The sequence below is a fragment of the Rattus norvegicus genome, chromosome 2 (genome assembly GCF_021556685.1).
Source record: "Rattus norvegicus strain SHRSP/BbbUtx chromosome 2, alternate assembly SHRSP_T2T, whole genome shotgun sequence".
Classification (NCBI taxonomy): Eukaryota; Metazoa; Chordata; class Mammalia; order Rodentia; family Muridae; genus Rattus; species Rattus norvegicus.
This window is the reverse complement of record NC_141535.1, coordinates 23746909-23774627: the sequence shown is the minus strand read 5'-3', so window position 1 is coordinate 23774627 and position 27719 is coordinate 23746909. Positions and strand designations below refer to the sequence as shown.

Sequence of the window (27719 nt, the reverse complement as noted above, 5' to 3'; positions counted from 1 at the left end):
AAGGTGACAAGGAACTAGCCAGCAAAGCCTATGGTCCAGATCACTGGTAAAGGACCTGCAGAGGGAGTAGGTAGTTCTTACTAGATATTACTAACAGTAGCACTCCATAGGCCGAGAATACTGAAACCACCACACATACAGTATAACCTTTTAAAAATGCCTTCTTGTATTTCTAGTTGCTACAGTACACCGATTTCATTATGTTATTTAAAAACCACACGAACATTTGTCTGTGTGAAGATCTGAGCACAATGAGTGGTCCCTGGAGAGGCCAGAAAAGTTTCAGATATCCTAGAGCTGCAGTTATGGTTGTGTTCTGCTGGACATGTGGAGAACCCAGGTCCAAGTGTGTGTGTAAACCACTAACTTGTTTCTCTAGTCCCAGCAATAGTTTTATGGCTAAATAGTACATCATTTTTTAATATACCACAAGCTAGCTGCCTCTCCTGTAGATTTATTTCTAGTCCTTGGCTGTCACAAAGTTACCATAAATATTTGTGCACAGGATTTAAATTATGGGCATATATTTTGTGTAACTACCTGGGAATTTAATGGCTTAGGTCTATGTGTACTGCATAACTTCATACAGAATTGCCAATCCCAACAGATAGATGGGAGATCCAGTTTAGTATTTTGCAAGTACCCTGCATAGATTATAATCTGCGTGATTTTAATAGGACTGCTTTACTTCTGAAGTTAGCAAGCAGATACAAAGCCTTTGAGTATATGACTTGAAAATACTTGTTGCCTTTTAATTTTAGATCTTCAAAAACACTAGTTTAAAAACTTGACCAAACCCAAAATTTAACAAAGTGTCTTGGTGTGCTGTACACATCTTTTATAAGACATCCTTGGAGGAACAACTAAGGACCTTACCTTAACACAGGTTAAAGATGCTTGTTTCTTGATTCACCTTGTCCCTGTTTAGAAACTAGAATTTCACCACTCATTTTTGTCATCAGTCTTAATACTGCAGCTATAAATTGCCTGAAAGTCAAGTCACCCGTAATATTTTTTAAATTACCCTAGTTCTTCCATACATTTTACAATGTTCTCCATTCTGAAAGAGGGGCAGAAACTGTCCCAAGTTGTTCATTCCTTTCTCAGACCATTTTTTTAAGAAGGCTTCATTATGATCCTTACTGACCGTCAAGCCCAGTCTTCCTTCCCTGATGAGATTAAAGGTGTGAGCCTCTGCCACAGCTTTCTTGCTCATTGGGAAAAGACATGGAGACGTAAATGTAAAGGATAGGGCTTTGTTTACCAACACCGATGGTCACAGAGGAATTTAAAATCAGTTCCACACACTGGATTGAGTTTGGTAGCCACTGTACTGAGGGGCTATGTAGCTGGTTTAAAAAGGGTTGGGGGAAACATGTAAGAGTTAAATACACAAGACGCTGTTGAGTCCAGGTTCAGCTGTACAAAGATGGAGAACAAGGTTCTCCCTGGCCCTGGGAGCCTGAGCTCCAACTCTCCTCCCATTGTCCTAATAGTAGCTATATACCCATGCCAGATGTCACAAGAAGCCTGTTCATAAATGCACTCCCTGGTAGGGTTGACCAGTGAAGTCTGAAACACCAGTTGACCAGTGGATGCCTCAGCTAAGGTTCCCACCTATGAAACATTGTATAGAATCTACAGGCAGACCTGCTCTACCCTAGTGCAGATATAATCATCTTTCATTTATAATCTCCCCTTGAGACAGAGAACACCGTGACCAGCAAGGTTTAAAAGGTAAAGGTGAGGCTTTGCAGAGATTGAAGAATGGTTTGAGCCAATTAAGTACAAATATAGTCAACCAGCAAGAGCAAAGCTGACATGGGTTGTTCTTTATCCATTTAATTTAAACTGGTCCTGCAGTTTCCAAGTACTTCACTGTTAAGGTAGGGTATGGACTCTCCCTTACTCAAGCCTTTTCCTGTGCTCTCAAGTTTACCTTGGCCCAAGCTCCTTAGCACTATCACCTAATGCACAGATGACGTGGGTTGCACCCCTTTCCATACACTCAAAACATTCTTCCTGCCTCAGGCTCCCAAGGACTGGGATTATAGTCCCACGAAATGGCAGTCTTTTCTAGGACTCTCAGGAACTTTCTGCATGCTAAGAATTCTCACTCACAAACACTGAAAATTATAGTACAGATGACAACATTAAACTTGAACTGCCAAGAAATAGAAATGCAGAGCACTTTTAGAGTCCTGTGCACAATGACACTGTTCACTTGTCACAGGGTTATGTCTATGCTGTAACTGTGTGGAACAAGCCCCACTTACAAAATATTACATTACAAAATATTTTAGCAACTGTCTCCTATACCTGGTAAAAGCCAGATATATTTGGCGTTTCAGGGCAGGAAGTAAGACACAAAGTATTTTTTCTGGATATGAAAATTTATTATTCTGTTTCCATTGTCAAAATTTTATGATCTTGGTCTTTCCTTCTTGCCTTTGTACAGAGCCAAAAGAGACACATTGGCTACTTTAACCACCTTAAAGCGGACTCCAGGAATATCACCCACGGCATGGCCTTTGCGACCAAATCCAGCAACCAGAACTTCATCATTTTCCTGAAATAAAATAAAGTCCATCATAGGCATTACTGGCAATTAAAAGAAATACCCACTTCCCAGAGTAAATAATTTAAAGACCCCCCCCAGCACAATCATAAGACAAGTCACCTCAATGAAGTTCAAGCAACCGTCATTGGGCACGAATGCTGTGATCTTCTTGCCGTTCTTAATGAGCTGCACCCTGACACACTTCCGGATGGCAGAATTTGGCTGTTTGGCTTCAACCCCTCTGCAACATCAATGGCACGTGAGTTAATAAGGTTTTAAAAAACGATTACTAATAAAGCAGAAGCAGTTCCTACTCAATCCAATCTCAAATCCTGCAGATGCCACCATTTCAAAGAAGTTTCCCCAGACAAAACAGAACTAGTAAACTAGAGTTGTAAAAATTAGTGTTGCTAAATTTGTGAACACTACACAAAAAACATCACCATTTTAGAAAGTCAATGCATCCTTAACATGCTAGAAAAGTAATTTTCTCAACTCCAAAAAGGTCCTAAGAACTGTACCAGCTGGTTATGGTACAGTTCCCACACTGTTCAATATATGCATTAGTATGTATTATTACCTGTTACCTTTCACGCCTTCCAGACTACAGTTGAAATTAAAAACTTTACTAACCCCCAGCAGTAGTCCTAACATAAGCAAGGATACTTGCCATTCTCTCTCCTAATAAAACCCAGACCAACGCAGGCACACGATCATTTGCAACTTTTTAAGAATCAGTTCGTTCTCAATTACGGTAAACTAACGCTTTTAGGGAGCCTTTCACTTACACTTTTTCCAGTACAATTCCCTTTGCGTGAGAGGCACCCCCAAACGGATTGGCCTTCAGGGCTGTGCCCAAGTGGGCTTTCTTGTACTGTTTATCATGCCACTTCTGGTCCCGTCGGTGACTGCGGAGCTTCCGGGCAGTACGGAGACCACGACACTTACCTGAAAAAGAAACACCGAACCCTCTGTAAACCCTTCGAACTCGCGCTTCCACACACGATCATCGGCAGGAGGTACTTTTACGTCCGAGTCCTGCGTCTCCTCTTAGCCCGTGGATCAATTACCCTCGAAATTCCCTAACTAATTCAGAGATGCACACAAAACCTGGGTAGGGATTTTTCAGTTTATTTACATTTCTAGTGCAATGGGTCTGGAGCAGGGGCCCGGCAAGGCAGCCCGTAGGCCGCAGGAACTCATCCGCACGGCCACGTGCCCGCGAGCCGGCGCCCCTTCACCCGGCCTCCGCCCGGATACAACCTGCTCCCCGCTGTATCGACCCACGACAGCCCGTACTACGAGCTCTAGGTCCCTCCAGCAGCCCCTCAATCCAGCCCACACAGCTCACCCATCTTGCCGGCGCCACGGGCCCGAGAGAAAGAGAGAAGAGAGGCAGGAAGGACCCACAAGGCATTGCGGGAAGCCCCGCCCCAGCCAAGGGCCCCGTGCGGCCGTCCGAGCGGCGCCTGTACCGCTGTGTGTAGGTGAGTGGAGGGATGATCTTTGGAAACGACTCAGTGCCTCCGCTTTTCTGAGACACAATCTGAGTTTTATTTAATATTCATTAAATTCAAAGCGATCTCATTTACGCTGTTTTTTTTTTTCAGGCAAATGACAAGGATAGAGGTATACGGACTACCAATCCCAGAAATCTTTGCGCTAATTACTCATTGCGCAGGCGTCCCATGCAAACCGCTCAGGTGCAGGACTGGGCGGTGTTAATTCGGAGAGGGCGGAGCGAGGTGGGGCTTGGCAGAAAGGGCGGTACCCAGTTTCACTGAGAGGTGGGAAGTTGAAGTGTATTTAGGAAATGAGGTTTCTGCTTACAGGTTCACATGCTTCACAGTAAATTATAAATTTTAATGAGGCAATGATTCAGTGATGAAAAATCTAGCCAGACTTGAGCTTTTAAACAGTGAGCTTGCATTTGTTGATTGTGAATCCTTGCTTAATTGTAGTACCTTTACAATACGAGTGTTTCCTGTAAATGACGTAAATACAACGTTTTTCTGGAATGTTGAGCCACTGAACGAAAATTTTAATGGCTTTGCACTGGAGATTTGGCAGTTAAGAGAATGAAAATTTCTGCTCGTTAAGTTTATATTCTAGGTAAAGGGCCAGAGTACATAAATATAAAGAATATCTTTATATACTGACAGATGTTATAGAAAAGTACAGTTTTGTATGCAGGGGTACATTTAAGAAGGTATCGCTGGTGCTGGAGAGATGGGTCAGTGGTTAAGAGCACTGACTGCTCTTCCAGAGGTCCTGAGTTCAATTCCCAGCAACCACATGGTGTTCATATTATTATATAATGCATATTTATATTAATGCACACATATGTAAATATATAATATATTTAAGTATATATTATAAATATATAATTATATATAATATATAATTTCATAATATCTATTTAGTTGATCAAGAACTTTAAAAAATAATTTAAAAAATGACTTCTCTGATTAAAATGGATCACCATCTTCCACTAAAATTAAACCCCAGCTATCTTTTTTTTTCAATTAATCACTATTCGTTTACATTTCAAATAATATACCCCTTCCCGGTGACCCCTCCACAAACACCCCATCTAATTCCTCCCTCTCCCTTTGCCTCTATGAGGGTGCTCCTCCACCCACTTTCCTACCCCTGCCTCCCCGTCCTGGCTATCTATGCTGGGGCATAAAGCTTCCATAGGACCAGGGGCCTCCCCTCCCATTGATGTTGGACAAATGTATCTAGAGCCATGGCTCTCTCAATGTGTACTCTTCCTCTTCCGCTGGTGATTTAGGGGGAGATCTGGGGGGTCTGGTTGACATTATCGTTCTTCCTATTGGGTTGTAATTCCCTTCAGCTCCTTTAGTCCTTCCTCTACTTCTTCCGTTGGTATCCCCAGGATCAGTTTGATGGTTGGCTGTGAGAATGCGCATCTGTACTGGTCAGGTGCTAGCAGAGCCTCTCAGGAAACAGCCATATTAGGCTCCTGTCAGCAAGTGCTTCTTGGCATCAGCAATAGTGTCAGAAACCCCAGCTGTCTTAAGGGCTTAAACATCTACAACAAAATCCATAAGAAAACAGATATTGATATTTATTTGAACTTGGGAAGAAAAGTACTTTTGTAAAGAGAAATAATTCGATCACTTAAAATGAAGAACCTCCATCAGAAAGAGCTGGGATGTAGCGGTAGTAGAACACTTCTCTAGCATGCACAGGGTTCAACTCCCAGCACTGAAACAGAAATCCGAAAATAAAAAGACTGACTCTGAACTGAGGCTTACTGTTTAGTCGAACAACTGATACTTAAATAGGTTGATACTTAAATAAAAAAAAACTTTATTCATACATAAAGAGGAAATAAACCAGCAATAGAAATAAATAACATATCCCAGAAACAGAAGTAGTGTATTCCATAACCTCTTGAAGAGCCATGCATCATTCTGACTGTGGCTTTAAGTACCATGCTGGCCTCGAACGGCATTAGGAAGCATCTCCTTATTACATCTTTAAGGGTCCAGGTAAAACTTGGACGGCTTGTTAGTATTGTAAGAACTATTTCATCTGTACTCATGTGAACGTGTGTTTCTGGGTGTATGTACACATGCCTGCAGGATTCTGTAGAGGCCAGGCAAGGGTGCCAGCTTCCCTGGAGCTGGTTACAGGTGGGTGGGCACTGAGCCCCTCCACTGCTGTGTGGACGCTGGGAACTCAACTCCAGTCCTGTGAAAGAGTAGAAAGTGCTCTTAACTTTGGAGCCACCGCTGTAGCCTTGATTTGTTTCTTAAAAGTTTAGTAAATCATCCTGTAAAGTCACCTAGGCTGCCATTTTCCTTGTAGCAAGATGAAGTACAATGCCAATCTCTCTATTGCTATAAAACTACGCACAGACTTAACTTGGATTTTCTATATGAGTCATTTTTCTAGGAATTTACTATGCCCACCCTCAATTTATCTGAATCCTTAAAATAATTTTTTTTATAGTTATAGGTTTTGATTGAAGAAATCTGCCCATTGTTACATTTTGCACTTGTGGGATGATGTCACAGGTGAGGCAGGTACAGGATAGAAGGAGGCCTGTCATTGGATGAGAAGGAAGGATGGGCGGGAGAAAAGTTTGAACGAAGAGGAGGAGACTGGAAAGGAAAAGAAGGGGGTTGGGGATTTAGCTCAGTGGTAGAGCGCTTGCCTAGCAAGCGCAAGGCCCTGGGTTCGGTCCCCAGCTCCGAAAAAAAGAAAAAAAGAAAAAAAAAAGGAAAAGAAGAGGAGACAGGAGGGAGAGGAAGGGCAATATGGCGGGTGACGTTAAGATTCCACGATGTACCTTTACAGGTTGTTACAGGGATGGATGTGTATTGGGCTTTGTATGTTTAGGTGGGCAATTCTATCTTATCAGTTGGGTCAAAGGTTATTGTGTTTTGTGTTCTTTCCTGTGTAGATATAAGTGTAATGGAGTGTGGGGCTGCTGGTCTGGGCCGCCACGGAGTTGGGATGTGTGTTTCTGGCATGGAAACCTGCCTTGGGAACTAGATAGGTAGAGAGATTGCTGCCAGGCTCAGAGAGAGACTTTCGGCAGTGTGATACGGGATGGAGCAAAGTGTGTGAGAGGCTTTGCAGACTGAGAATTAAGGTATCCAGCAGATATCTTGGGGCACCGCAGTGCCAGACCTAGTGGGGATAAAAGACAACATTTTATTTCTTATGTTTTTACAACATGCACTCACATATGTAAGTTTATATATTTGTGTGTGTATACATAAATATTGTAATACATCTAATTATGCATTAATTTCTTTAGTAAATATAATATTAGCAGTTTGGTTGTTTGATTATGCTGTGCTTTCGGTAGTGGGCTTGATTACTGCATTGTTCTTTTGCTTTTTTTCCCCTTCGAATTTTTAAATTCTTTTAGACCACAAATAAAGCGTGATTTGATGTTCAGTGTGAGTTCTAAGGCAAGGATTCCCATTGCTGTGTGGAAGCAAGGCAATAAAAGAGTTAAAGGAACTTGTGCCCCATGCCTAGCTCATAACAGGAGCCTCAGCAGCATAGCCAGCTGAAGGCTAGCCTGGGCTTCAGGAGGCCTTGCTTCAGAAGCCAAGGTGGGGTCAGAATGAAGAGTGAGCCCTTGGAAAGAGGGGCTCCACCACTTCTGGAGAGTGAGCTACTAGGAGTGGAGGAAGGCAGAACTGAATAGGTCAATAGTCCCAGCCACGTCTGGTCTGCTCTATGCTGACAGGCCCGGGAAAGGTTTCGGGTAAGAGTGTGGCAAGATCTGAGCTACGTTTATAAAGGATCCCTCTGCCTGTTCTGAAAGAATGGTTGTGGGAGCCAAGGAGAGACTTGGGTGAAAGAAAGAGAAAAGCCACTGCTGACCACTAAGATAAAGAGGGGACTCCCCTACACTGTTGCTATTCTCTCCCCCAGTTCCTGAGGGCTGTTTGGTGTTTGTTTTTTTAAATTATTTATTATTTATTTAATGTATATGAGTACATTGCAGTTGTCTTCAGACACACCAGAAGAGGGCATCGAATCCCATTACAGATGGTTCTGAGCCACCATGTGGTTGCTGGGAATTGAACTCAGGACCTCTGGAAGAGCAGTCAGTGCGCTTACAGGTTGAACCATCTCTCCGGCCCTGTTTGGTGTTTTATTTAACCATCACAATAATCCCTGTGTAATAGGTGCTGTTATTAATTCTGTTCTACAAAGAAGGCACTGAGCTTAAAGAAGCAACTTCCTTAAACAAAATATGCTTGTTTTTCACATTAACTATAAAGCAGAAAATTTTTTTTCAGGTTTAGAAAAAAATGTACTGAACATTAGATAAACATAATTTAAGTCTAGATGGAAAACGGGCTGCTAAGCTGTAGTATCCGGGGCAGCTACAACTAAGCGGGTGTGGCTGCTGTAAGTGTTGTCTTTGGGGTTGCTGCCCAACGTCCCTGGGTTATTAGAGATTCAACAAACAAACAAACAACAAACACCGAGAGACACCAGGTAACAGAGGAGGTGGTTTGGTGGCTCCTGCGATGCTGGCAAATGTCAAAAAGGGAGTGAGCAGTCTTCTCGTGTTCCTGGTAAATTTAGGAAGAATACTTCGAACATTGTTCACTTTTCCCTTTTGGGCCAGGCTGCTCAAAACATTTCCTCAATTCTTTCCCGGCAGGCCTCTCTTCCTGCTGAGAGCACGCGTTGGCTTCACCGGCGGCCATGTCTGGCTCTTAGAATCCATCCTGCTTCCACAGTGAGCTTTTCTGGAGCCTTTTAGCGATGGGGGAGGGAGGGTTTCCGGCTCTGCAGCTCCTGCTTTGTCCTCTTCCTCAGCTTCGTTAGCACACAGGGGTGTGGGGTAACACTTTTATGTCAGTTCTCTGAGATGTTTGTCTCCCCAACTAAGAAGGAAGATTTGGCTTTCAGAAATTAGATCAGGTGGTGAGAATTAGCTCAGGGGTGATGCCAACCACACCAGGGAGAAGGTGTAGCTCGGGGGAAAAGAGCCAGAGGTTTTAACAGTGCTGACAATTAATATTGGAGCATTAATGTAGTTAGAAATGACGCCGAGTACTTTAACTATAAAAAGCGATGTAGCAGTTGCTATGGAAATGTGACAAGTTAAAATAACAGCTTTAAGTGGAAGCACAGGAGAGAAGCAAGGGAGGGCCCCCTGATTACACACCCTGAGTAACGGAGGCTGATGAATGCCAAGTGCTTCATTTTACCTGATTAAATTATTAAACATAATTTTTTCTCTTTATACAAAATGAATAGAATTTCTTTTCCTTTCCTTTGAGCTGCCATTCTGTGCAGTGATTATTCTCATAACTATTCCAAGGAGAAGCTAGAGAAATAAGTCTGCATTGCCATGTAATCTAACTAATATTCAGGCCCAATCTGTAAAAATCCTGTTATAATTAAACCTCTATAGGACCCCGGGGGGGGGGGGGACTTGGCAATGCTGTTCTTTGATACCCTTTGTGAGATTCCCGAAAGAGAACTCTCTTTTTAATATGCACATTAAAACTTACCCCCAGGTGTTCTCTAGCTTGGCCAGGAACCAAACAAAGGAAATAGATTTCAATTTCAGCGGGGACCTTTACAGGAAAGGTAATTCCTCCCCCTGCTATGGAGTATTAAATTTTTGAATGTCCTTCCCTGGAGAGGTTAGATGAATCAGATCTGCATTGTCTGTGAATTCAGCCGGGAACTACCTGATCCAGGGGTGTGGGAGGGGTAGTTAGAGATTCCTCCTGCCCTCAAATTCCACAGTGGAATGAAGACTCAGGAATATTTCAGAAGTATGTACAAAGAATGTGTGGACACAATATAGACATATAAAGCAACTAAAGTAATTATATAAAAAAAGTAATTATATTAATCTCATCTGAGATTAGTGAGAGGTCATTGGCTAAAAGATTTTATGCAGAACAAATGTCTTTTTTTTTTTAAGATTTATTTATTTTATTTATACAAGTACACTGTAGCTGTCTTCATGCACAGGAGAAGAGGGCATCAGACCCCATTATAGATGGTTGTGAGCCACCATGTGGTTACTGGGAATTGAACTCAGGACCTCTGGAAGAGCAGTTAACACTCTTAACCACTGAGCCATCTCTCCAGCCCAAACGTCTTTAAAGAAAAGAGAATAAGAGGGAAAAGGAAAGACAGGGAGAAACAAACATGTCGTTGTAAAAATATATATATATAAAAAATCTATTGTTGTCTTTTACCTCTCTAGGTCCACACCGTGGTGCCCCAAGATATCTGCTAGATATCTTGTCGGAAACACATCCTAACTCCGCAGCGGCCCAGACCTGCCGCACACTTTCTTACACTCAAACCCTCACATAAAAGAACACACAACACAATAATCTTAGATCCAACTGATAAGATATAATTGCTCACTTAAACATACAAAGCCCGGTACCATCATCCCTTGAGAACATTAACGACAACCTGTAAATACACAGAGCGAGATCTTTACATCAGCCTCCATTGTCCTGCCACGGCTTCTCCCTCCCTCTCCCTTCTCTTTTTTCTGTCCTAGTCTCCTCCTCTTCCTTCAAACTTCTCTCCCACTCATCCTGCCTTCTCCTCCAATGACAGGCCTTCTTCTATCCTGTACCTGCCTCACCTGTACTTTACAAATTCAATCCGGAGAAGGTTCTGGTGAAGGTTTCTGATTCCAGGCAGCTGTCCTGGGGACAGTGGAATTAGCATCAAAATACAGATAACATCAGGGCAAACCACAACACAAACAAATTAGGGCTCTAGGTTTTTATTAATTTTTAAAAAAACGATTTATTTTTATTTATGAGTATACTAGCTGTCTTCAGACACGCCCGAAGAAGGTATGGGGATCCCATTGCAGATGGTTGTGAGCCACCATGTGGTTGCTGGGATTTGAACCCAGGACCTCTGGAAGAACAGTCAGTGCTCTTCACCACTGAGCCATCTCTCCAACTCCAGTTTTTATTATTTTATTATCATACAAAATGACAAATTTTTCCTGTTAAAAAAAATTGCTTTCCTCTCTTATTGGTCCCAGAACTCATTGATCATGAGCCACTACAAATGAGCTTGTCTGACCAGTAAGATGACCATCAGTTCACCTACTGTGGAATAAGTACACATATGCGTATTTACTGTTTATTCAGTGGCTCTCTCCTAAAATCTCCAAATTTATGTTCACTATTGAGAAAATAATTTCTCAGACTCTTACAATCCAGGACTAGGGAAGTGGAGGTTTGAGGAGTTCAGGACCAGCCTCAGCTATATGGTAGGTTCCTGGCAGCCTGTGCTATATGAGTATCTTAACTCCTGACTCCACCTTACAACACAGAGATAAAATAATGTCTTGGATCTATTAGCAAACAGCAATACAATGTGCTCTTTAAAATGAAACGGGCTGGTTGACGTCTGTCAAACAGACCACCACACTCTTGTCACAGATACTAAGCCATGACAGGGCAGCATCCCAGAGCACGTGCCTTGGAGTGAGCTTAGTTTTTGGTGAATTCAAAGTGCTTTCTGTGTCTGCTGACTTGGGCCCCTGCAATCATCTGGTAAAAGCTGTTCTTTAACGCTATTTCCTCTCTAAGTTCCTAGTCAGAGTCTGCTCCCAACCTCAAGCTTCCCCTTCTGCATCATGTCTCTGTCATCTCATCGAATGCATCATTAGTCAAGCAGACACCCATATCAACCTCTTTCATCTCTGTTTGTCACTGTCACGTCACTGTCCTCCTTTCTTTTGTCAACCTGGGCAGAAGTGGGCCTCAAGAAGATTACGGGTTTGTCTTGCACACCTTTTAAGGATATTTGTCTCGGCGGTCATGTGTTTGCATTTTTGAATATTTATTACCAGGTTTGGTTTGATTTTTTTTTTCCTTGTGTTCCTGGTAAAAGAAACTGGTGAGGTGCCAATCAGTGTTGCCGGGCGGACAATCATAAGAGCGGACCTCCTGCCTCAGTTTAACACGAGCAATGATGCATGATCTTAGACATGATCCATGCTTCAGGAAGTGAGAGAGCGAGAAACATTAACATTTAAATTAGACGCACGTGTCGCCATTTGATTTACTATTCAGATTCCAATCAAATCAGAAGTTGATTTGGTGGAAATTGATAGGAACCTGAGCCGCAGTTAGACTCTGAGCTAGATGTGGAATTGCACACCCCGCACACAGTCCCTGCGAGCAAGGAGCGGGAAGCACATACTGTATACCTGTCTGTTGGGAAATAAGTATAACCTGGGTTTCTTTATTTCTTTTTAGTTTTTTAGCATATAAAAGAATGGATTTCATAATGGCATTTTCATAGGTCCGTTTAGTTTTACTACATCATGTCTGCTTTTAGTCAACTAAATTCTATGGAATGTTTGAGGTAATCCATTTTCTAGTTAGAGTGATTTAAGATTCAGGCCCTACAAGTCGTAACTGTTAGCATTTTGTCTAAGTTCCGCCCCACAGTTACCTGGCAACAGCCAGGTTTGCCTGACTCACTACAAAAGGGGCTGCTTGCCCCCTCTGCTCTCTCTTGCTCTTGCCTTCTTCTTCTTTTATTTTTTTTTAATTTATTTCATTTATTTTGTGTATATGAGTACACTGTAGCTGTTTTCAGACACACCAGAAGAAGGCATCGGAGGATCTCATTACAGATGGTTGTGAGCCACCATGTGGTTGCTGGGATTTGAACTCAGGACCTCTGGAAGAGCAGTCAGTGCTCTTAACTGCTGAGCCATCTCTCTAGCCCCCGCTCTTGCCTTCTTTTTTTTTTTTTTCTTTTTTTTTTCTTTTTTTTCTTTTTTTTTCGGAGCTGGGGACCGAACCCAGGGCCTTGTGCTTGCTAGGCAAGCGCTCTACCACTGAGCTAAATCCCCAACCCCCGCTCTTGCCTTCTTACTCCCACTCTGTCCTCTCACCCCTTCACCTTCTCTTCCATTCCCCTCCCCCATCCCTCCATTGCTGGCTTCTACTCTCTCTCTCTCTCTCTCTCTCTCTCTCTCTCTCTCTCTTTCTGTCTCTACTACCCTCTCAGTTCCCCTCCCCATGCCCTGAATAAACTCTATTCTGTACTATACTGTGTGTGGCCGGTCCCACATTGGGGAGGGATACCTCCTGCCTGGGGAGGGATACCTCCTGCCTGCGGAGGCACCCCCTTACCCCACACCTAACTACACATCCACCAAACATATCTCTCCTTATCTTTTTATAAACAACAATAACCACATGGCTAGAACTGGGGATTCCTTCTGTGGGATTGTTTTTTTTTTTTGTTTTTTTTTTCTTTTTTGGTTCTTTTTTTCGGAGCTGGGGACCGAACCCAGGGCCTTGCCACTGAGCTAAATCCCCAGCCCCCCTGTGGGATTGTTAACAGGTTCATTCATCCAGCCACTCACTCATTACAGTTCAGGGTATCTATTGAATGTCCACTAGAACTCTAAGTATATATTGGTTAATTAGTCAAAGCCCCTGCTTTCACTAGGCAAGCTTTCTGAGGAGGCAGCAGTATAAACAAGTAAATGAATATTGAAGTGTGGGTTGTGATGTCAGGCTACAAGGGAGGCTGAACTGATGTCCAGAGAGGAGGCCCATGTGACCTACTTGGACAGAAGAGCTTGGGCACAAACCTGTGTGCTGCAGTTTGGTCAGGTGACGTAGCTGATGTGGTGGAGAAGCGGGACAGCAGGGACTGGTATTCTGGGCTTTGTAGAGGGTCTCTATGCAAGGACCATTAATTTACCATCTGACTGGTGGATCTCCCCTCCCCTGAAAGCACTGGATAAATACAGACTTCTATTCGTATATGCTTCCTAACTTGTTAGATGTATTGTTTTTTCTTTTGTGAACATAGTTCTACATGGTCATATATGAGTGCAAGAGATGAATTTTTGATTTTGAAAATTCCAGTTAATATTAATTTAGTAATATGTAGCAAATCAGAAAATTAAGCATGGGATATACAACTTCCTATTCCTCCTGGAGGGCTGTTGAGGGAAAGTTTCTACCTCTATATTTTCTGCATGTGTGTGAGCCACTCGCCTTTTCTCTGTTCTGGGATTTTCTGTTTTCACCGTGAATAGCTTTGAACATGAAAATGCATCTCCTTTTGAAGCCAATGGCAGGTTTGTTCAGAACATTAGAAACAGACGCTTTTCTTCCTGAATTAAAAGCAGATGAGTTTCCTAAACACCATGCACGATCGGGGTTCCTCCAGTTAGTAAGGCTCTCATCACGTGACTACACCCAAGCACAAGAGGCAGGGATGCTTTTGCTTTGGCTCATGGTCTCCCAAGTTCCAGGCATGGATGTCTGCTGCTGTGGGCCTGTGGTGAAGTAGACCGCCATAGCTGTGGAAGGAAGGGCAGCAGAGACTCCTCACTTCACAGGAGTCTGCAAGAAGGGGAGGGAGAGAGAGAGAGACTGTGAGAGAGTGAGGGAGTCTGGGCTGCAATATGTCATGTGGTGATCTATCTCAGGTGACCCCCACCTCCAGCTATATCCTAGCTCTGTTCAGTTAGGACACTGACCCAGGTATAGAGACATTCATGGAATCGCTAGGTGATGAGTCAGAAAGTCTTTGTCTTTCACCCAGGACTCTTGTGTTGTCTGTCACCTTCTTTGAAACGGGAAGACTAATCTGTCAGCTGCAAGTGGGTAAGATCTCAGCTTTACACGTTCTCAACAAAGACTCCCAAGCAATCTGAGAGGCAGGAAGAACACCAGGCCAGGCCATTCCCAAGTGTGCTCAGCCTGCGCGATATCTAATTAACATTTTTCTACTGTCTTTCTCCTGCAAAGTCACAAGATGAGCTATTCTCAGACAATCTCATCAGAAGTGTGACTTCTATTCTCCAGTTTGTGAAAGCTACTAGGTATTAATTATTCTGCTTTTAATATTCTTAACCAAGTGGGAGGATATTCCCACAACGAAAAGAGCGGTATGGTAAAGTGTTAGGATCATCAAGACTTATAATCCTTGATTTAAAACTAACCCTTTTGTGTGCATGGGCTTGAATGATACCCAAGCATAGTCCTCTGAGTGATTCTTACAACACTGTAGTTTATCTGCATTCCCAGGGCCAGCGAGTGCACACAATAGGGGGATGGTTTTTCGACTATACCACCTCCCCACTGGGTTCTGAGGAATAGACAGTGTCATTGATACTGTACTTCAAGGAGCTGCTTTGGCTGTTGGAGATGTTGTAAGTCTCCAATATAGTGGCTAGTTGACCTGGAACCTAACAAGTCTGAATTGAGAGTTATTATGTATGTAGATTTCACACCAGCTTTTACGCTGGCCAAGTCTCCTCACAAAATCTTAAAACTAGAAATGGTAGTATCTTAGATATGCTAAGTTAAGAATCATTAAAAGTACTTTCACATTCATTTTTGCTTCTTTAAAGTGACTACTAGAAAATGTAAGCTACATATGTTGCTCTCACTTAGCAATGCCCGTTCCGGAGTCTTGCTACTTGAAGGACAATCCTTGAGCCAGCAGCAGCTGGGTCATGAATAGGAACACGGACTCCTCACCCCACCTGGACCTACTGACTCAGAACCCAAATCCCACCAAAATCCTTGTGCTTTGAACAAACATGAGAGATTAAGGAGTAGAGAACTCCCTAGGGCCAGGGTTGCCAGATTTAACTATTAAAAATGTAGGCTACTCAATTAAGTTTAGTTTTCTGATAATCAATGATTTTTACATACACCATATCTTTGTGTGTGTGTGTGTGTGTGTGTGTGTGTGTGTGTGTGTGTGCGCACATGCGTGCTTGTTCCTCTCTGTGGGTGAGGTGAGGCAAAGTCTAACTCCTGTCCCTCAGGGTGATATCCGCTTTGATTTTGGACATAGGGTTTCTTACTGGCCTGAGACTTACAGAGTAGCCTAGTCTGGCCAGCAAGCCTTAGAGCCCACAGGTCTCTCTCCAGCACTGAGATTCCAGGAGTCAGTCTCTGTGTCTTTTATGTGCAGGTTCTCAAAGTCTAACTGGATCTTCATGCTTATACAACAAGCACTTTGCCAACTGGTTCTTCTCTGCAGTCTCATATACTATGACTTAAATATTGCATGGGACACACATATTGAATTGACTTGTTTTTCTTGGATTCTAATTTAACTGGAGATTGTGTAGTGTGGTGGTTTGAATAGGTATGGTCTCCATACACTCATGTAGGGAATACTTGGCCCAAGGGAAGTGGCACTAATAGGAGGTGTGACCTTGTTGGCGGAAGTGTGTCGGGCAGACTTTGAGATCTTCCATGCTCAAGCCACACCCAGTGTGACACACAGTCTCCTGCCGCCTGCAGATCAAGATGTAGGACTCGGCTCCTCCAGTACCATGTCTGCCTAGACTCTGCCATGCTTCCTGCCGTGACGATAATGGACTGAATCTCTGAGCCTGTAAGCCAGCCCCAGTTAAATGCTGTCCTTTATTAGAGTTACCTTGGTTGTGGTGTCTCTTTACAACAATAAAACCCAACCTAAAACATATAGTTTATCTGTTATTAGATGTCCAGTTAAATTCCTGCTCTCCAAACCTGCTTTACTACTTGTAATTTTGTAGAAAAGATCAAGTTGATAAAAACAGAGATGATGAGTAGAAGAGGGAGTGTAGAAGAAGGTAGAAAAGTGCGTGTGAGAGGAAGTAGAAATGAGTCAAGGCACAAGAGATGGTACTGAACTATAATCACTTATTATTATTATCATGATGACGATGATGACAGCATTTCATGTGGCCCAGGTTGACCTTGAACGTGTGGTCAGGGATGAAGTCAAACTTGTGATCATTTTGCTTCCAGCATTCAAGTGCTGGAGAACAGGTGTGTGCCAGCTCACCCAGGATATTATTAAGCTATTATCACACCCTTCCCCTTTAATTCCGGGTTTTTGCATCTTCCCCAGTTATGATGCTTCATTTATCTTTTGTTTTCTGAACGGGTCCCTGGTGCCATGTAAGGAGGAGGCAGCACATAAAGAAGGGAAGGACGTCACCAACAAGTCCCCAGCTTCCCTGAAATCCTTTACCTCTCCCCAAATTCACTTCAAAACAGCTCTTCCCGGGCTGGAGAGATGGCTCAGTGGTTAACAGCTCTGCCTGCTCTTCCAGAGGATCCTGATTGATCCCCAGCACCCACACAGTAGCTAAAACCATCTGTAACTCCTTTTTCAGGGGACCCAAGGCCCTCTTCTGCCCTCTGAGGGCAACCGTACACATGCACTCCACAGACATATATGCGGGCAAAGCACTCATACTCATAAAAAATAAAATAAAAAATATCTTTAAAAAAATTAAAGATAGCTTCTGTCAACTACTAGTACTTTCCCATTAGACGTATCAAGGTCCCGAAGAGACAAAAATGCCTGTGTTTTGTTTTGACTTTCACTGTCACGGATTTTTGTTACGTGTGGTTTTGCCATTTCATCTTTACCAGAATCCTTTTTATCCAGCATAGAAAATACTGGACTTTGTTTTGGCATCTCGTAGCACATGTGCCATTGTCCTGTGTTAGTATCCCCTCCTTTTTCCCTCTCAGGCAATTATTTAAAGCACCCCTGCCTGGGATTCTTCAGAAACCTTCACAGAAAGAAGAACTTCCCTGGCTGTTACAACAGAAGTTCTCAAAGTCATCCATCCTCTTGGGCATGGCTTTAGCAGTTCCTAACTCCAGATCCTCAATAACTCTCTGGGAGGTGGAAAGTTCCATTCAACAAAGAACTGTGATCTAGGACACGTGTGGAAATAAAGGTAAGTTCTAGAGAATGTTTTTCCAACCAGTTCACCTTAAAAATGTCTGGAAAAATAAATACTTTGTAGACTTGAGAGAGAAGGTTATCATTTCCTGAAAAGCAGCGTGAGAACCTTAGTAAAGGGTGTGTAGCAGTCACACAACAGGGCGATTTCCCATAAAAGGCTCACTAGTGATGCATTTTCTCTAAAACCCACTCTCTAATAATGTTTAATGCAATGAATAATTGAAACGCTAAATGCTGCGTTAACTCTGAGCTCCAGCTTGAACATTGTCAGGTCTCGACCTCCTTCTTTCCTCGCCCCCCCCCCAACCCCCATAGTGCATCCTGGGAAAGCTATCTTTTTATTGGCTGAAGGTGCTGTCAGTCACTTGGCAAGAACAGTCCCTCCTCTGCTCTGCTTGCTCTATGTATTAACAGATGTGCTTGGCTTGAAGAAGCATACATTTCTTGATGGGAAGAAAACTCTTGTTTAGTTTCTCACTTCTGTTCTTATGTATGGTGTTTTCAGTCAGTTTGGATCAGATACTTGCCAGGAAGAATGTAGGGTGAGTAACAGCTCATCTTTTAATGTGATGTGTTTGCAAGTGTGACATTAGATGTTCTGTCCTTTTTTTTTTATAGAGTTTTGTACCTGCATTTGTTTATGGTTCAAAAATGTATAAGCTAGGTTATACCATACAGCTAACGACAATATTTATTAGACTATACTTTTATTGTAAGAAGCAAGGACTATTGTCCAAAACACTAAGAAACACTGCATTTGTATTAAACACACCACTGCTTAACCGGCTCTCAGAGCAGTCCTGGTTCCGGTTTCTTTTATGTTTATAAATAGGGGCTAAGTTCACACTTTCTCCTGTCAAGATTATATGAGTGGGCATAACTTGTGATCCCAAAGAAGTGATGTTAGGTCTCACTGATTAATAGAAGGTGCTGATGGTTTAAGACGGCCCTGGCAATTAACAAGCACCGTTTTTGTTTTCTCTCTATATCTTACAAAGGAGTACTCGCCTATCTCTAAAAAAGTATATTTAGACTCTCAACTACAGCCACTGCATGTCTTGTTTCCCAATTATTCATGATGTGCCATCTCACCCAGTGCACTGGGGACATTCGTGTGAACACGGAGCCCAGCAGCAAGCAGGGCAAGCTGGAAAAGCTCCTTGCAGAACTCCCAAGTCAGCAGCTGACAACAGCTTTAAGAATAGACATTCACGGGGTTAGGGATTTAGCTCGGTGGTAGAGCACTTGCCTAGCAAACGCAAGGCCCTGGGTTCAGCCCCCAGCTCTGAAAAAAAAGAAAAAAAAAAAAGAATAGACATTCACAATGGTCTGTTCATTTCTCCCCCTAAATCAATTGGTGCTTTCACTGAAGCTTTCTTTTAGATAGGAGATGGCTTACATATCTTAGGTAGTTAAATGTTACCTTGTTTTGTTTGGGACAGGTCTCCTGTAAGCCCAGGCTGACCTTGAACTTCTGACCTCCTATCTGACTTCAAGAGCTGAGATTACAGAATTCATGGTCACACCTGGCTTCATAATATCATGGAATCCTGTGCTTTTGTGATGCTTGGCAATTAAATTTAGGGCTTCATGAATGCCAAGCAAGTGCCCTACCACTGAGCTATATCCCAGTCTATAAAATGTACTCCACCAAATTTATATAGAAATGAGTGGCTTTTGTATTATATTGGCAAAGAAGTCAAAATTAAAAAAATCAGGGGTTGGGGATTTAGTTTTAGCTCAGTGCTTGCCTAGCAAGTGCAAGGCCCTGGTTTCAGTCCTCAGCTCTGAAGGAAAAAAAAAAAAAGGAAAGAAAAGAAAAAGAAAGCAACAGTGTACTCATATGAATAAATATGAATACATATTTAATATGTATAAATATGAATAAATCTTAAAAAAAATCAAATTCTGCTTTTATTAAGGCATAATATATATATATAATTTTAGTTTTATGAACATCATAGAACTTAGAAATTATATGAGCAGCTGTACTCTTCAAGAAAGCTGCAAAACCTAGATGCTACTAATTAGTACATATGGAAAAGTACATATATAATGAAATATTTATCCTAAAGAAAAAAACTATGGCATTTGCAAGAAAATGGGTGTAACTGAACTATTAGGTAAATTATCTCTGACTTAGAAACAGAAATATAGCATGTTCTCTCTTTTAGGAAGACCTTAGATTTTAATATAAGTGTTGGCAGACAGAGTAGTAAAGGTCATGAAACTAGAAAAGGGACCATGACAGGAAAAAGGGAGGACTTAAGGGAGGGTTGGGTAGGAGTACAGGGATGAGGTGACTGAATACATGTGTCCTTAGAGAGGAAGGGGCTGCAGGGAAAAAGGAGGAGATGTGGGGTGGGGACAGAGGGGGAAGGAGGGTCAGTGAAAGCAAATTATGAATGACAGTCCAAGAATGAAACCCATTGTTCTGTGTGATAATTTAAACATTAACACAACGTAAGTCATGTAGATGACCGTCCTCATCTAGTAATGCATGCTAACTCTCTATGAAGGAACGGGTAATTTCTATTTCATGGATGTTCTTTCAAATCACAGATCTGAAAAGAAGAATATCTTTTAACTCTGTAGGGCTATCCCTAGGAGAGATGACAGCAGGCTAACAAGATATATATGAGAGGTGTGGGGAAGGCTGGTTGTTTTTCCGGAGGTCCTGAGTTCAATTCCCATCAACCACATGGTGGCTCACAACCATCTGTAATGAGATCTGATGCCCTCTCTGGCCTGCAGGCATAAATGCAGGCAGAACGCTGACTACATAATGAATAAATAAATAAACAAACAAATAAATAAATAAATTAATTAATTAATCTTTAAAAAATGACTATTTTTGTATGGGTTGACCAGGGATTAAAATGACAGTGAACTTCTTTGCTTACTTTAAGTCCTTCATTAATGAACACATGGAAAAATTTGATTAGACGAAGCAGTTTAATGGTATTATGGCTTGTTCATTCATTCATTAAAATACTTATATCCAACAAATATTCCATAAATTCTTCTATAAGTTAGGAATGCCAAATTGACTCTGTACATTTTATTTTTCCTAGGTAAAGTATACTTCATTAATTCTACGTTTTTGTTACTGAAGACACTTAAAACTTGAATATATAGGTTGGCGTTAGAATATATAGCTTGTGAATGACAACATTTAAACTGAAGAAAATACTAAAAATGTTTTTTTTTTGTGTGTGTGTATGAGAGCTTAGACTCTTCAGGAAGTGTTTCCTGCTTATTAGCTGTTCCTTTGTATATTCAATGACGCTTCAACTCACACGGGAGGGGGGCGTGGATTTGGAGGTTGGGTAGGTAGAAATGGTTTGCATAAGACGCATGTTACTCGGGGAAATTAAATTTCTTAGTGCCCCCAAGCTCGCCAAGATAAGATTGGCCTCAGAGGACTGACTCATATCCACCCCATTCATGAGGGACTTACCGTAAACAGATGTGTCTCCTAGGTTGTGTGTGGTTAAGTGGCATAGCACATGCCTGGCACGAATGAAGTCCTAGGTTCAGTCCTCTGCACTGCAAAAGAAAATAGATAAAACATATTCCACACGAACTGGTACTTACGAAAGCTCTTAGATCTTTGCTTAGAAAGTCCCAAGCTACAAACACCACACATGCCTGTCAAGATTAGGATGAAGCAGCGGTAGATAGATCAGCGTTCATAAATTCCAAAGTCATGGGTGAAGATGAAAAGAAACCGAATACTAAGGGATAAATGTTATATGACCATTAATTCACAATTCTGTAAAATGACAACTCATACAGAATGAAAGGCAGTCTGTCTATGTGCTCGGGACGGAAGGTGGAGGGTGACAGGTACATCGTAGCAATGCTCGGAGAACCTCTGGTGGGTGGCATTAATATTCTTTAACTCTGTCGTAGCTCTAGTGTCATGGTTATGCTCCTGTGTCAAAACGCATGGTGTTGACCAGGTTACATGGACAGAGTTTACTGTACAAAAATTACAATGGAATGCTGTCCATAATGAGGAACAGACTGTTGCATACACTTTCTCAAAGTTGTCACCTGTAGACATTTTCACTAGATAATTTAGAATACTGTATTTGATTTGTAACCAGTTCTATTTAATTACGTATGAAGTAGGATTGGCTGAGACACAAAGGCTGAATCCTGGGTTGGGGCGGGTGGGGGGGATTTTGTATTTTGGCCTGCATTTTTAAGAAGATTTATTTTATTTTAAATCATTTGTATATATGTGTACATGTGTGCCACCTGTGCGTGGGTACTCAAGGAGGCCAGAGGCATCGGATTCCTTTGGAGCTTGGGTTCCAGGAAGTTGTAAGCCATCTGATATGGGTTTTAGGGATAGAACAAGGGTCTCCTGGAAGAGTAATACATGTCCCTGAGGCACTTTCCGATCCCCTGTTTTGCGTATTTTTTAAATGCATGGAATACATGACAAAACACTTCTCTATCTCCTATCCTAGCCTCCTATTTTCCCTTAGGAATTCATGTTAAAGAGCTTCACAGTAAAGAGCCATCCACTGTAATGTCCTGGGACAGTGGCTCTCAACCTTCCTGTAGCTATGACCCTTTACTACAGGTCCTTATGTCACGGTAACCCCAGCCATAACAGTATTCCATTGCTGCATCATAGCCATACATTTGCCACTGTTATGAATTGTAATGTAAACATCTGGTATGCAGGACATCTGCCGTGTGACCCCCCAAAAGGGTTCCAATCTACATGTTGAAAACCACTGTCCTAGAATGTCAGAACACTGGGAACAATTTGTGTGAGAGAGCTGTTCAGTATGATAAGGAACTACTCTACTCATGCTATCTGGGAACCAAAAAGAGGCTGATCTATCTCACAGGAGAGAGGCTTATTTATCTTACGTTTTCGGATGTTCAAGGGCAAGAAACCTGAGTTGACACAGATCTGCTGAGGGTCCAAGGCTAATGGCAGACAGTGAGATGAAGTGTATCTTGGGACAAGGAGGGGCATCTTCAGCAAGGAAATAGAGAACAGGAGGGGCAACGCTTGCTCTTTTTATACAAATGTTCTCAAAAAGAATTACTGAGGGTTGTAGGAGAACCATCACTAGGCTGTGTAAGAACCACCACACACTAAGGACGTCTGCTTCACCCACATGCTGCCACCTGTCTGCCCAGCCTACGGTCATTGTGGACCTTTGGAGGACATTTAAACCACACCATAAATATGTGAAACTAGGAACATGGCTGAAGAAATCATGATACATTTTTATTATGTAATGCTGCATGAAATTCAAAATTGTGTCAAGACATATATGACAGCATAGGCAAATATTTGTGATATATGCTGAAGTCTAAAAATTGCACTCTGAAAAACAAGATATTCTCAATATATTTTTAAGTGTTGTAAATTTTCATCTTAGAGACAGTGATTAAAGACAGAGTGTGGGATGCCTGAGAGGTTGCAGATAGAGAAGAGGTCTGAGGAGAATTCCCTGAGGCATTCTATAAGAAGTAAATTTTGTGGTATAGTATGTTATTATCAGTATATATAAAGAGTAAAAGGCTATCAATAATTTCTATTTCAGAGTTTTCAGAAATACCTTTTTGGCAATTAAGTTTGTCTTTTTGTTCAAGACAGGGTTTCACTGTGTAGCCCTGGCTGTCCTGGAACTCACTCTGTAGACCAGGCTGACCTCCAACTCACAGGGATCTGCCTACCTTTGTCTCCCTTTCTGGGATGGAAGGCGTGTGCCGCCACTGGTGGCTGAATTTGCATTTTAAAAAATAAAATTGAATATTGAATATTTCTATTGAATATTACTATATATCATATAGTAACAGCACAGTGTGAGATAAAATTTCACTGAAAAATAATTTATTGCTCATAACCGTATTTATGTTATTGGTTAATGCTTGGTGGATAGCTCATTGCGTGGTATGGAAGTTGTCTGTCAGTAATCTCTGGTGAGTAAGAATCACAATTCATCCACAAAAGCAGAAAATTTTCAGAAGTTTCTGTATTTTCTATATCTCGTTTGGAGAGGATGGGTCGTATTTAAATCAGAAATTCATGGCTAAAAATGTTGCATTCTGAGTGGCCACAGTGTGCCTCGTGGAGAGATGGACACAGCTGAAGACACAGCTGAGATGGCTTCTCAGAACTACAGATGTTTGTTTCCCATTTGAAACTCTGTTTCTCATTTCAGTTCTCAAGCGTCTTCCAGCAAAGAAGCGATTGTACCGAATGGTAAGACTTGGAGTTGCCCTTTCAGTTTCCTGGGTGCAGGGATAAAGAAAAGCCTGTTCTGGGATACATTTTCCTCATTTGTGTTGTTAGTAAGGAGAATCCCTCCTGGAAAAAAATCTTTTAAACTAGGGCATCTTTAATGATAAGCCAAAACAGGCACATGCAGGATGTGGTCCAGTGTGGTCCTCAGCATCATTCAATCATGTCAGCAAACTGGTAGCATCCAGCCTTGTCACTCACAACATTATTTATTTGACAGGTCAACTCATTATTCATTTGACAGGTCAAAGGAATAGCGGAGAGGTGAAACCAGTCCAGAATCTCACGACGGTGCCCATCACACAGGTATGGCTGTTGGCACATTAAACTTTACATACAGGCCTTCCGAGGCTCTCAGGGCTACCCTGAAGATGTGCACGTTAGTTGTGTCAACTACTAACATAATCTTACTCTGGGTAGCTGAGAAAACCATACAGTTCTTAATTGTATTTGCCCTCTCCTGCTGTCCTCACGGTGTTCAGTTTTCTGGCTTTATCTACAGAGACTGCAGCAAGGGCTTCTTTTACTCCTGGGGAACTTACTGCTCTTTCCTGAATTTCTTTCATTTACCCTGGAATAACTGCTCCACTCCCTATGATGTCTTTTAAGTGAATATAAAACAACAGGTGGGATGGAGAGATGGCTTAGTGGTCAAGAGCATTGACTGCTCTTTCAGAGGCCCTGAGTTCAATTCCCAGCAACCACATGGTGGCGATGCCCTCTTCTGGTGTGTCTGAAGACAGCTTCAGTGTACTTACATATAAATAAATAAATCTTAAAAAAAACAAAAACCAACATGTACCCATTATTGCAGGATATGAAATAACCTTTATATCTGTTGGAAGACTTTGCTTCCAAGGACACACATTCGTCTCTTAAAAGTTCTTTTATTTGGTTAACCAGACTTTCAACTACAATCTGAGCAAAGCACACTGGAGTACATTCAGCCATCACAATCCTGTTAAGTTCTCCAGGGATGGGATTCCCTGCATCCTCTTCTGGACAAAAAGAATCACAGTTAAATTTAAGAATCAGACGTGGCTGGACCTCACTGATGAAGCACTTGGTCAAAACACCACTGTGGACACCGGCAACTCTAACTGCAGCGAGGAAAACGCGGTGTAAGTTAGTCTTCCTGACTGAGAAAGCCTTAGAGGTTCTGCGTGATCCAGTGTGACTAGCCGATTAAAATCAAGTCACAAATTAACTTAGAAATATTTAATTAGTTTTCTAAGAATTTTGTACAACCTCGTTTGATCATATTCACCCCCAGCTCTTCCCAGATCCCCCCTCTTCCTAACCGCCTACCCAACCAACCCCTAAATTTTGTGTCATTTTCTTCTTTTACTCAAAAGCAAATTTATTTGTCCAAATATTTCTGCATGTGAATTCTGCTGGAGAGTGTTTGGTTAGTTTTATTTCTGTAAGCTTTAAAAGTGAGTTTCTAATTCACTCTAAAAAAGGAAGGGAAAAAAAGGAAGGAAGGAAGGAAAGAAGGAAGGGTCTTAGGGTTTCTATCGCTGTGAAGAGACACTATGATCAAGACAAATCTTATAAAGGAAGACATTTAACTGGGGCTGGCTTACAGTTTCAGATGTTTAGTCCATTATCATCACGGTGGGGAGCATGGCAGCATCCAGGCAGACATGGTGCTGGAGGAGCTGAAGGAGCCAATAGTTCTATATTTTGATCCAAAGGCAGCCAGAAGGAGAGTCTCTTCCCCAGGCAGCCAGGAGGAAGGTTTTTTCCTCACTGGGTGGAGCTTGAGCACTAGCAGAGTGCCAAGCCTACCCCCACAGTAACATACTTTCTCTAACAAGGCCACGCCTCCTAATGGTGCCACTTCTCATGGGCCGAGCACATTCAAACCACCGCAGGAAGGAAGGAGGAAAAAGTTTATCTATGAGCATGTTCGCATTTAGAAGGGAGTTTGATAATATATCAATTTAATTAAACAATAAGACTTAATTACCCACTGGGCCTATGATGTCCCCAGTCCTGGGCTGTTGACTTGCCTTACAATACCAGGCATGGGCACCTCCTTCCATGCTCCTACCCCAAATCGGAGGGTAGTTAGTTACAATAGTTATGTCGTTATTGAACGGGTGGGCGCATCTTGCCCAACAGGTTGGAGTTTTGGTTGCAGGGTTTCCAACTGGGCTAGACCACGGAAACCTAACCTGTACTTCCTGAGCAGCTGGAGGACGCCCTTCTGTACTTTTGAAAGCTAGCCACAGGGAGGTTTCTGGCGAGGTTCTAGCTTGCTTTCTCTGTATCGCACAATGGAGGTGTGTGATATCTTCTGTAATGTGCTCGTGTTCTCTAGTTCTGATAGGCAACCAAGAACAGACAAGAGCCCGCATCATTTGGAGGAAGAAGAAAGGAAGGAAGGATAGGAAAAGGGGAGGAAAAGGGAAAGGAAGGAAAGGAAAAATGTTTATTTTCTGGCTTGGTCTCAACTTCAAATGTTCAAGTACCCTGCTCTTACCATGAAATGAACTTAGATCATGCAGCAGGGTACACATGTCTTACTGGGTGACTCAGGAAAGCCTGTTTACTCAGAACTAGGTGTTGTGTTTGGTCATGGGGGAGGTTCTCAGATTATGGAACACGGGTAAGTCCACGGTTTGTTGCTCAAGAGGACAATTGGTTGAAGTTCAGAGATTTACTCTTTGAGCATTAGAGGAACAGACTGATTAACGTTGGTTTGAGGTAAGCAGATTAAGTAAAAGTCCCCATGGAGAACAGATCACTCCCAGAAAACCTTTCAGGCATCCAAATCTTTTGATTGTTTTTGTTTTGTTTTTTTCTGTTACTTGCTTTGGTCCAGGAAGAGGAAATCTGAACTGTTCCGATTGAGTCCCATAAACCCCATTTAATATTTGTTGGTACAGCAGATGCTTTTGTAAGATTCTTTGCTCTTGTTCTGTTCTGTGACGGTTAGGATACTTTGTATCAACTACAGGATATCATGTATGCTCTCCTGTGTGCATCCTTTTTATACATTATACAGTGTGGCTGGAATTGCTGGCTTGCTCCTGACTTTTGTTTCTTGTTTTAAAGTTCTTGATGATGGGTGAAATGGATTATTTTGATATATTTGTATAAAGGATATTAGGCATCTCCATTCAGAATGACGCTCTCCTAAAGGACTTAAGGAGTTATAATTGCAAGATTTAGGGGACTATTAAGGATTCATCTACATTTATTTCACTTGTTACGACACAACCATCAAGAACTACAGAAGAGAAACCCACACTGCTGAGGGCCCAGGACTCTTTTCCCAGGCTCCAATTAATTCCCTACAGGGCTCTTTGTTTGTGGTCAGTTTCATGGAGAAATGCTGATTGCCTGGGGACAAGCATGCTTGCCCAGAGCTGGCTGGCATACCGCCACTCCATTTATCCTGACATTAGGGGGTTGTGGGAAGATAGGCGGGCAGCATGGATTTTTACCGGGCTGTGGAGACGTTAGTCATCAGAGGGAACTGTGCCTGGAAAGAAAAGTTAAGACTTGCCTTGCAGGTCCAGTTCTGCCAGGGAGATGTGCCATTAGGTCCCATGGGCTGGTCACACGTCAGATGGAGATGGTGGTAACTTCACCGTAGCTGACAGCCTTGGTGGG

At 42.2% G+C, this 27719-nt stretch overlaps 2 protein-coding genes and 1 long non-coding RNA gene across 10 annotated transcripts in view; 1 reads left to right on the top strand and 2 right to left on the bottom strand.

The window, feature by feature from the left end:
* Positions 1-2383: 2383 nt before the first annotated feature.
* Rps23 (ribosomal protein S23) lies at positions 2384-3954 on the bottom strand. Its single transcript, NM_078617.3, has 4 exons — positions 3912-3954; positions 3349-3508; positions 2681-2801; positions 2384-2569 (listed from the first exon to the last, which is right to left on the bottom strand). The coding sequence occupies exons 1-4, from the start codon at positions 3913-3915 to the stop codon at positions 2423-2425; spliced, it is 432 nt and encodes a 143-aa protein (NP_511172.1). The 5' UTR covers positions 3916-3954; the 3' UTR covers positions 2384-2422.
* Positions 3955-8473: 4519 nt separating this feature from the next.
* Atp6ap1l (ATPase H+ transporting accessory protein 1 like) overlaps positions 8474-27719 on the top strand; it is a 37076-nt gene continuing 17830 nt past the window's right edge. The window contains exons 1-7 of one of the 7 annotated variants that reach the window (XM_087625451.1): positions 8474-8557; positions 8727-8804; positions 9592-9664; positions 17596-17807; positions 24016-24056; positions 24316-24401; positions 24999-25216. Coding sequence is in view for 4 of the 7 variants with exons in the window: in XM_087625432.1 (XP_087481558.1) it covers positions 18263-18357; positions 24016-24056; positions 24316-24401; positions 24999-25216 (440 nt within the window). In the remaining 3 variants the exon portion in view is untranslated. 7 annotated transcript variants of the gene reach the window in all.
* Positions 13026-25812, bottom strand: LOC147995979 (uncharacterized). 2 transcript variants are annotated; one of them, XR_015670257.1, is made up of 3 exons: positions 25682-25812; positions 21276-21364; positions 13026-14448 (listed from the first exon to the last, which is right to left on the bottom strand). It is a non-coding gene; the product is annotated as an uncharacterized LOC147995979 (long non-coding RNA). The 2 variants fall into 2 exon arrangements; XR_015670256.1 differs by lacking the exon at positions 21276-21364 and having other exon boundaries at positions 13925-14448.